Source organism: Nomascus leucogenys, chromosome 12, assembly GCF_006542625.1.
Source record: "Nomascus leucogenys isolate Asia chromosome 12, Asia_NLE_v1, whole genome shotgun sequence".
NCBI lineage: Eukaryota > Metazoa > Chordata > Mammalia > Primates > Hylobatidae > Nomascus > Nomascus leucogenys.
This window is the reverse complement of record NC_044392.1, coordinates 96,604,488-96,615,413: the sequence shown is the minus strand read 5'-3', so window position 1 is coordinate 96,615,413 and position 10,926 is coordinate 96,604,488. Positions and strand designations below refer to the sequence as shown.

Here is a 10,926-nt window from a genome sequence, read left to right as displayed (position 1 = left end):
CAAAGCTGCAGCTGTAGTTAAGACTTGAGCTGCAGTTGTTTCTGGAACAAGAAACAGAACCAAGAAAAGATCTGCAAAGATGCACTTGAAATGGACATTCAGACTCTATAGTTTTTTAAAGCAGTGGCAGCTTTGCTTCTTTCTCCAGCCAGACCCCAGATACCAGTGCCTACCAAAGTGTCCTCTCTCACACACCCTCCTACAGTGTTAGGCTTTGTGGGAAGTTAGAGATCATATTCTCCGGGGGCAAGGACTATCTCCCAAACAGGCAATGAGAAGACATTTTAGCAGGGAATTGAGTCATCCTGGGAGCTAGGAGGAAGATGGGTTACACCTTGACAATGGTCTGCAGCAGGAAGATCCATTCACCATTTTCCCTTATATCCCATACTCACTCATATTCCCCCAGCGGTGCTCCGATGCGACACCGTCCACGGACTGCACACTCCTCAGGTCTATTTAATGATGCCCACCCTCCCCACCTACTAAACACATTTGCAATTTCAGCATCTCTAGCTCTCCACTACCACCCACCTTTCTCCTCCACTGTCCCTTCTTCTCCACGGAGATAATTAACTAGTTGACTACTTATTAGTTCTTCAGTTGATTAGGATTTCAGGCTCACACTAAGGCCTTATCCTAAAGTCTATGAAGATTTGTGACACCAATAGGGAAAAAATTCGAAACCAGCCAGCAAAACTTTCCTGAAGGATAGAGATACTCAATATCTAAAAATTATCTTAAGGGTTGGATTCCACACCATGAATCCCCTTTTCCCCCTTCCCCACAGCTCCCTATAGTGAAAGATCGGTAACCTTAGGAATAAATGATAAATCCTGTGACTATTAGGTTTTTCCTGGGAGTTCCTCGGGGACCCGGAGGTAACCGTGTATGTGCGTGCGTGTGTCTGTGTGTGTACAAGGTTCGGAGAAGCGAAACGGTCTCAGGTTCCTACAGACCCCGACCCTGTTCCCTTGGCCACCTGGTCCCGGGTAGCTGCATCCCTGGGCGGCGCACGCAGGGAAGCGTCGCGCTCTGGCGCCGGTGCGGCACCGAGGGGTATGACTGCGACCCCCTGCGCGCGCCCGCCCCCACCCCCGCACCTCGCGCCCGCCCGCGCAGCGTGACCGGCAGCCGACGCAGACCCGGCTCGGGGAGGCGCGGAGCGCGGCGCGCTGAACCGGAGAGGCGGGCGGGCTGCTGCCTTGCGTCCGCCACGCTGTCCTCCCTCCTCCGCTCCCTGCGCTCCACCCCTGGCGGCCGCGCTGCCTGGCAGCCCGGGAAGCCGCGGCACAGCTGCTAGGCGCCTGCAGCTCCGGCTCGGGGGCTGGAACCGAAGCGGGGGCGGCGGGAGCGCGGATACCACAGCCCCCGGGGAGAGGCGGAGGGGGTCCCTGGCCTGGGCGGAGAGGCTGAGCTGAGTGCGCGTGAGAAAGAGGGCTGCACCGCTGCTCGGCGCGGACTCTGCCAGCCCTAGCGCCAGCCCCGGCTCAGGTCGCCGCAGCCCGGGAGCCTCCCCGCCTGCGCCCCAAGGCACGCGCGGCACAGCCATGAACACCAACGATGCCAAGGAGTATCTGGCCCGGAGGGAAATCCCTCAGCTTTTTGAGGTAGGGCTAGGGCTGGCCGACGGGCGGTAGCATCCGGGGACTGCATCTCGGGGGTTCGGGGTGAGGCAGCCGCGCCCCGTCCCACCTTCTCCACACGGGGCATGTAATTGAAGGGGCTTGCAGAAGCGCACTCGCCCGCTCGCCCGAGGGTAGTCGCCTTTCCCGCGGGTTGCCAGGGTCCCTGTCAAATGGCTGGGCTTAGAAGCCTGCATCTGACAGATCAAGTTTCAGTCTTCCCGCAGGGTTCTGAAAGCAGCCTGCCCCCATCGCGCCCCTCGGATGTGGACACCCAGGGTGGGCTGCAGACCGCGGCCGGGCCGCGCTCTCTGGGGGCGAGGGCCAGGCCAGGTGTCTGCACTATCGCCCAGCAGCGAGTAAAGACTCGAAACTGAGGGAGCCAGAGCCCTAGTCACTCTACTTGTCGAAGGTCGGAACCCTTGGGGGAAAGAGGAAATGTGGACGAAGGCAGCCTTCCCCGGAGACGGCTTGGAAGAGAGGGATGAAGATGCAAAAAGCAAAACCCAACCTATCCAGTGCCACCTCCCCGGTGACAGGCCCCCAGCCTTGCTGTGCGCTTTCGCTGAATGAACTCCTGAGCACGTTTTTTCCGTTGCCTAGGAAGGGTTGGGCCGCACGTTTCGCCAGTGCTCGACAACCCACCTGGAGATAGCGGGTCGGGGAGGGAGCTGCGAGGCGGGCGGACTCCTGTTGCTCAGTCTTCAGACCGCAGCACAGCCTCATCTGCACCGGGACCCGGGAATGGGGGGACACTTGGTGACTGAGAGAGAGAGGAGGCTTGAGGAATGAACCTTGGTGGGTTCTAAGCCACAGCCCCTGTCTCAGGTCGTTTGGCTTCCTTTCCTTCGCCTCATATTTGAATTTAAAAACATTCCTAAATCTCAGGTGCTTTTGCTTGAAGTAGGGGGGAGGAGGAGAAAAGAATAGAAGCAAGCCAAGCTTCCTAAGCGTGCTCTGAAAGGGGAAATCCATTCACTGCAAACCTCGTTCCCCATTTCTGAAAACTGATAGACTGATACCGTCAACTAAAGGTCATGAGGGTTTTTCCCCCCGGTTTGGGGGATTTGTTCTGTTAAAAGGAATTTTAAAGCACCACTTGAGAAAATAATTTTGCCTCAGTTTCCCTAAACTGTCTTTAAAATGGGTTGCCATCATTACAGATCTTCTTTTCTCTCACCTCTGTAAGCCACCGTTTTCAGGTCATCTGAAGTCAAGATTTCCAGGTAAACCACTCACTGAGCTCGAGCGTGGTATGTTAAGCCCCAATCTAGCAAATGCGTTACTCCTGCGTGAAAATAATTAGGTGGTGTTGCATAAGGACAGGTCTTGAGAATATGTGGGAATCTTAAGAGTTGTTCTTTTTTTGTTTTTATTTTCAAAAAGTAAATATGGAAATTAAGAGGCGAAGGTTTTTCTCACAAAGATTACTACTGAGATATATTTCATTTCTACGCTTCTAAAAGAATCATTAAAAACATCTGTAGGAGGACCACGTGATTGCAAAAATTCCTACGTAGTACATCTTTTTTTCTTTATAAATGTGGGTACTGTTTTTCCTCCTTGGTGGAAGGTAACCACAGAGAATTTTGATAGTTTATTAAAATCTACACTGTGTATGCAAGTAAGTTATGGCAGGCCTTTTTGTTAAGGTTTTATGTTTTTTATTTACTTTTCTGCATATGAATGGGATAAATAATGCACACCCAGAAAAGGAAGTCAGCTTGCTTGGGTGAAATACAGTAATGGACTTAGATTCACTTCTGGACAATGAGAAGATGGAAGTAGACTGCTAGTGACCTCCGAAGGCTACATCCTTCAGTAAGACGAATCTGTGCTATGCGCAGCGCAAGAGGAAAGGAAAATCTGGCAGTTCTCCATGTGATGAGTGTAGACTGTAAAACTAAATACTTTAGGCTTTAAAATGGATTTTGCCCGCCACAATATTCCAGGTGTACGAAGTTTAACCATCAGCTATCTACTAAACACCAAGACATTGGCCCCAGCTGTGGATTTTAGTCGCTATTACAGACAAACTGACTGATTATTGTATTGATGTATTGTCAGACAAGTAAACATATCTAACTGACCTTTTCAGCTTTCTTCCTAATTTGAGACATCATGTAAGCTAAATGGAATATGGGATATCTCTGGTAGGTTCATGTTTGAAATGTGTTTCCGGTTTTAGACTTTTTTAAACCCACTTTCTTATTATTTTGTCACGAGTTCTTAATTCTGGCTAACCTTATGGTGTGTATATTGATCTTGTACCTTACAGCAGAGATTTGGCAATCATTTTGAATACTGTGGAAAGTCAAATTAGATTATTCAAGGTCTCAAAGGGTTCACTGAGAGACTGAGCAATAATATGTGCTGGTTGTCTTCTATCCCTGATAGTGGCTGGCTATTAGAAGGAAAGATTTGAATTATCCATGAAGGAATGGAGCTCATTTTCCCATTTTAAAATCAATGCCCTTTGGAGAACCAGTTTTATTTAAGGACGCTGGAAATGTATATTTTCAGAAAAGAGTCATTGAGTGTGTTCACCCATTTCAGGCAGTAGTAGGGATAAAAAGAGGGCATTTTGCAGAGGGCACAGAGAATCTCATGTTTTCTTTTATCTCATATCACGTTTCTGCAACAGGTACAGAGAAGAACATATGGGTTTTGGAATTGGAAACACTGAATTGAAATCCTGGGCCTAGGAGTTTCTAGTTGAGTACCTTGAGCCATCACTAACATCTCTGAGCCATGATTTCCTAATCTATAAAATGGGGATAATAAAGTCACACAGGGCTGAGAATGCACTGGGTATGCAAATAAATATATGACATAGAGGCTTTTATTTATTAATAAGGCTAATATTGGCTTGGCGTATGGGTGGAATGTGAGAAGCTCAACTGCAATGTGTGTGTATATAGGACAGATTTTGACAAACTGGATTGGATGCCCAGGTAGTTTTTTCTGCTCCCTCTGCAATTGAACTTGGCTAATGGAGGTACACACTCTAGCTTAGTCTATTTAGGATTTTAGAAAACAAATGTACCTAGTGAGAATTGCCTACCATTCTGAGCAAATTACACAGGAAATAATTGAAAATAAAATACTGTATTTAAACAGATGTCAGCCCTTCAAAGGGTGTTTTGTATACTAACAATGTATATTGGTAAGAACAATCCTTTATGCTTTTTCCATGAAATACTCTAAAGGAAAATATTTTGCACATCAGTCCAGCTTCCAGGAATCAGCATTTCCAAACTGGTAGCGTTTTTAGAAACTAGTACCAGTGACACATCAGACACCATGAACCAAAAAAGTAATAGCAGGATCATGCTTTTTTTCTTTCCCCTCTGGAATCTCAGTGGATATTGTAGTGACTTTCTCTATGTCAAACAGTAATTTTTTTTGTTTAGTCTCAGACCTAAATTTTTTTGAGTCTCAGTTAGACTTGAGCTTTGAGGGATTTTTTTTCCAATTGGAAAACAGTTAAATATGCACCTACCAAATGCCAGGGAAAGCATCAGTATCTGGGGATTGAAAAATGAATTAGACTCACTCTGTGTTGTTGAAGAGCTTATAGTTTAGAAGAGAGACCATTTCATAACCCAGTGGTTTCAGTATAAATTACAAGTGTGATGTTTTATGCTGGATACCATGGGAACACAGAAGAAGGGGTTCATAGACCAACCTAGGGATTCAGAGAAGACTTCCTGATAGTAATAATAACTAAAACCACCAACAAAGTTTATTGGGCACTTACTATGTGCCAAGCACTTAATATACACTGTACAAATATGAAATTATTTAATTCTTAAAAAACTCTATGAGGTATTTATTATTACCCCCATTTTATAAAAGAAGAAACTGAGGCTTAGAGACATAAAGAGTGGGTAGGAGTGAGATAAATAATGACCGGGGCATTTTCACATGCTGCATTTTATCTCACTGTGATGAAGTGAATGGCTCTTCCATTTTAAACTGTCTAGTTGCCTGAATTGCTTAAGAGGCAGAGAATGCTGAACTGAAAACTAATAAGCAAGAATTTAAGGGATTATCTTAATGACTCCATCAGATCGTAATTTCAACTCTAATTGTTTATTAAAAGACAAATGCAAAGGACAAAAACAACCAGAATTCAAAGATGAGCCATAATACTATTTTAACAAAGGTGGGTGGGGCCACATGCAGTGGCTCATGCCTGTAATCCCAACACTTTGGAAGGCCGAGGTGGGTGGATCGCTTGAGGTCAGGAGTTCGAAACCAACCTGGCCAACATGGTGAAACCCTGTCTCTACTAAAAATACAAAAAGTAGCTGGGCATAATGGTGTGCACCTGCAATCCCAGCTACTCAGGAGGCTGAGGCAGGAGAATCACTTGAACCAAGGAGATGGAAGTTGCAGTGAGCCAAGATTGTGCCACTGCACTCCAGCCTGGGCAGCAGAGTGAGACTCTATCTCAAAAAATAATTAAAGAAAAAACAAAGGTGGGTTTAAAAGATATTTTATTTGTACATATTTTGTTATATTTCAGAGTCTTTTGAATGGACTGATGTGTTCTAAGCCCGAAGATCCAGTAGAATACTTGGAAGGTTGTTTACAGAAAGTAAAGGAACTGGGTGGCTGTGACAAGGTGAAATGGGATACATTTGTAAGCCAGGAAAAGAAGACCTTACCTCCACTAAATGGAGGACAGTCACGGAGATCCTTTCTAAGAAATGGTAATGTATATGGAGAATAATAGACAGTTTTATAGTTATAGCAATTCTCTTTAAAACATGCCATATAGACTGTATGCAGTGATTTCATTTTTTGAGTTTACAAATGCCTGAAGTCATTGGATCGTGATTAATTTTTCTGTGCTACTAATTCTAATCACGTCCATAAAAAGACAAAATTACATACCATTGTCCAACAATTCACTAGAGGCTTAATGAAATTTTATATTACTGACTTCATTATTTTGTAAAATAAATTACAGTAGCAAACCATACATACATTTTCCTTAAAATTGCAAGTAAGATTTCTCCCAATAAATGAATAGAATACAGGTATAATTGGTAGTTATTACATAGCAGTTCAGCATTTTTTATTAGCTAGAAAGAGATTTGGCTTACTAATGTTTCCAAGTTCAGAGTTCATATTAATGCATCTGCATAAATGCATGTAAAGTTTATACTAGTGATAAAAGAAAAACTTCAGCCAAATTAAATCTAAAGGAGTTTAATTGAGCAATGAACAGTTCACCAATTGGGCAACCCCAGAAACACAGTAGATTCACAGAGAAGCCATCGCAGCCATGTGGTGGAAGAAGATTTATAGACAAAAAAAAAGGGAAATGACGTACAGAAATCGGAAGTGAGGTACAGAATGGCTGGATTGGTTACAGCTCAGCATTTGCCTTATTGAACACTCAGCAGTGTATGAATGGTTGAAGTACGGCTGCTGGGATCGGCGAAGACTCAGCTATTGTTACAGGTGCATACTCCTAAGTTAGGTTTTCAGTCTTGTCTACCTATTAAGCTAGGTTGCAGTTTGTCCACAAGGACTCAAATATAGAAGTACGGAGTCCTTCTCAGGCCATATTTAGTTCACTTTAACCTAGTTAATTCAATAAAAATGTATTAAGGATCTACTGAATGCAATGTATTAATCTAATACATTAATCTAGGCGTTTGGGTGCTATAAAAGAAGTGGGAGAAGTAAACTTGTTTAAATTTTCGGAGTTGTTTAGAACTAAAAACCGCAGTTCATTAGAGAAGATTTATGGTGTTTTGATCTCTTTCTGAAATATGTGCATATCAAAATTAGGGGTTCAACATGAGCCAACCAGCCTTTCAGGCTCTAGATGAAGTTGAGACGTATAATAGTATGTGCAAGTTGGAATCAGTTCAAATTAGAGGGAACTAAATTCTGCTCTAGTAGCCAAAATCATTATATTTTCAAAACTGAAACCATTCTCAAAAATCGTACAACAAAAGGTTTATGCTATACAGACAGAATCTGAAATGGAGACAATTGTATCTGCAATGAATATAAGCAGGAAGCAAATCTTAGTTTGCTTAACCTTATTAGTCATGACCCACATAGATTTTATTTGAATGCAGTGTGGGAAAAAGTCATAGTGTGCTAATTTTCAAGGAACATAAGCAAAAGAAGGCAAACAGAAATAGCTTTTCCTCAGAAACATCTCTAAAGAAAAGAGTCCTTCACCATTCATGCAGAAGTCAATGATATGACTCTTACCAAATTTCCCAGTGCTGCTGAGAAGTAATGAGATGTCTGAAATTGCTATTTAAAACTAATTTTAGAAATGTACAAATGTTATAACAGACCAAAAAACAGAGAAATAGAAAATTTTTAGTGTGACTATAAGGTAATAAGATTAGCATTCTGAGTCTTAGAGAGCAATTAATCCCATTACTGTACAAGGTCTCTCACCACTGTCCATCTTACATAGGCAGGAGGTAAAATAACACTCAGTACAAAATAAGCCATGTGGTTACATTCTATGGGAAGTGCTAAGGTAAGGTTGTGTCTTTATATACTTACTAAATCAGATTTGCACCAAATATTTTGATTTGACCCTTACAACCCTTACAATACCAAAGACATTTTTCTCTTACCATACAATCTATTCATAGACCCACTTTCTGGTTTGATAACCAAGCAGAGTCCCAGGTATAAAGTTCACACTTTGTAAATCAGCGGGATTTCTGGTTCACTGCGAACAGCCTGGTAGACAGAGTAGCAAATGAACAGAATTGGAGTTTAGGACTCCAAACTGTGCAGACACAGCTTAGATGTGCCGTCTCTGTGGGCAGCAGGTACTCATGGTTGTATCTTTAGCCAGTTGCTGCTGCAGCACACCACTTAATACATTACTGCTTTAGTGAATAAATGATATTTTTGTGGGCTTGAACAGTTCATACACATCCCCAACATACGAGAAGCTTACTTCTCAGGGTGTCATCATACTTAATGTCTGGCTCCCTGTTAAATACATACCCCGTACTTTTGTTACATCAAGGGAGGTAAATGTGGGGATCTGCTTTCTAAACCTTAAAGTACTAATAAACCTCAGGTACATTTTAAAAATTAAATCTAAGAAGTTATGACATCTACTTAGTCAGAAAGCTGCTCTGACTGGGTGTAAAAGTGACTGCAACAAAATGAAATCTTGATGCTTCTATTTGATACTATGATTGTACACAGAAACTAGGCATGTGTCAATAGAGAATGGTAAGGACTGTGGCCAAACTAGAGAGCAGAACTAGAGAGAACAGTCGTTGTTCAAAAACAGTCAAGTACACCTGCAGTCCCAGCTACTCGGGAGGCTGAAGCAGGAGAATGGCGTGAACCTGGGAGGTGGAGCTTGCAGTGAGCCAAGATCGCACTACTGCACTCCAGCCTGGGCGACAGAGAGAGACTCTGTCTCAAAAAAAAAAAAAAAAAAAAATGTCAAGTACAAATTTTGTAAAAATGTCCCGCTGAAAAAAACACATCTGTGGGGCTATATTGGGTACACAAATTGTGAGTTTGGAATTCCCGATCTAGCAGGATAAGCTAGATAAACAAGAATGGAAAAGTAGGCTTAATTTTCATTAAAATAAGATTGCGTGTTAATTTTAGGTTCTCCATACCCACTGATACTTTACCTAAATTCCCACAGGGATCTTTTAATTAATCATCAAATACAAACTTTTCACATACCTATGGTGGTAAGAATGTTGCGTCACACGGTCTTGTATCTGAAAGGTATGCGAAAAAATGGAAAATGATTTCTAAACTGATTGGTCCTGTAATAATACAATTCTGTTTCATGAAATGCTTTCTTCATTTGTGCTTTGAAGGCTTTAGCTGTAATGTATGGGATAGTTTATTACATTCAACAAAATTGCTAACTGCCCAATATCTTAAAGCATGCTGATTATTTCTAGAAATGAGTGATTCATGCATTTTTGAAAAAATATTGCCATAGCTATGTTAATGTGTTATTACTATGAAAAATTATTCTGTGAAATGAAACATTTTCATCGTCTAATCAAGTTACTTTCCTAAGTTAAAATATGATAAAGCAAGGATTAAATTATTGGCTGACTGTCTTTAAAGCATTAAATATGAGGTAAACATCCCTTTCTTTCTGCCACATGCATACAATTGAATAATTATCTGTGAATAAGGGTTCTAATCCCATAATCCCAAACATTCATAGAGCCTGTCTTCCAGAATATCTCATTATCTTATATTCAACATGTCCAAAACCAAACACACTATATTTACTTCAAAACCAACACTTAGTTCTTTTCCTGTTTCCATGAAGTCAGCCAATAAGTCAGTTGGGCAATAAATTAACCATTTATTGAGTACTACTATGTGTCACGTTCTTTTAGGACTGAGAATACAACCACCAGGAAAGAACAGACATGGCACCTTCCTTTGGGGACCTTACAGTCTAGCAGTGAAGTCAAGCAGTAGAAATATAAGCAGGAGCACAATGGCACTAGAGGAAAATCATAGGTTAAGGAATTAACCATGTTAACAAAGGGCTGAAGGTAACCTAGGCTGGGGTTCAGGGTCGGCTTCCTGGAAGAGGTGATGTGCTTATACTTGGAGCAGAAAGCTAAGTGTGTGTTAGCTAGAGAAGGATGAAAGAGATTGTACCAGGGAACAGAGAAGAGAAGTTCCTGAGGCAGACAAAGAGGCTGTAATTTGGTCAGGAATGAGAGAAGTCCAATATTGCTGGAGCAGAAAAAAGAGAGCAGAAAGATACTATATGAAATGCAGTATGGTCCTTATCCTTTTAGACTTGAAACCTGGAAATTGTTTTTGAACTGTCACCTCCTTTCATTTCTCATATTCCAACCCTAATCGTATCCTTCAGATCTGGCCATCCATTTCCATTTCCCCTGCTACCACCGTAGCCCAAGCCTTCATTTCTCATCTGTTGATTGCCTTAACAGCCACCTAGCTGCTACTCTTTCTGTTCTTAGTCTTTCCCTGCTCCAATTCATTCTAACTAGCAGATTAACCTTCTTAAAACATATATTTCATTTCATTGTTTCCTTTCTCTTACCAACCCTCCCCTGCAAATCCTCCACTGGCTTTCTACTAGATTAAAGCTAAACCCTTTACTATGGTAAAGGATTCAGGGACCTCCACATTGAACCACGCTCTGCCCACCCATTTTATCTTCTGAGTTTTCTCTATGGGAAACTATTTCAGTAAGACGTTCTTTTTATTATTAATTCAACAAATATTTATTGGACACTGACCATCTGCCAAGCACAGTTCTAGATCCAGG

At 42.2% G+C, this 10,926-nt stretch overlaps 1 protein-coding gene across 3 annotated transcripts in view; it reads left to right on the top strand.

The window, feature by feature from the left end:
- The first annotated feature begins 1,150 nt into the window (after positions 1 to 1,150).
- AK5 (adenylate kinase 5) overlaps positions 1,151 to 10,926 on the top strand; it is a 276,265-nt gene continuing 266,489 nt past the window's right edge. For 2 of the 3 annotated variants that reach the window (XM_030825171.1, XM_030825172.1), the window contains exons 1-2: positions 1,151 to 1,610; positions 6,157 to 6,343. In XM_030825171.1, coding sequence (XP_030681031.1) covers positions 1,551 to 1,610; positions 6,157 to 6,343 — 247 coding nt within the window. In that variant the 5' untranslated portion in view covers positions 1,151 to 1,550. Of the gene's footprint in view, positions 1,611 to 1,839; positions 2,852 to 6,156; positions 6,344 to 10,926 lie in introns of those variants that run through there. The other variant, XM_003260226.2, reaches the window with a different exon arrangement.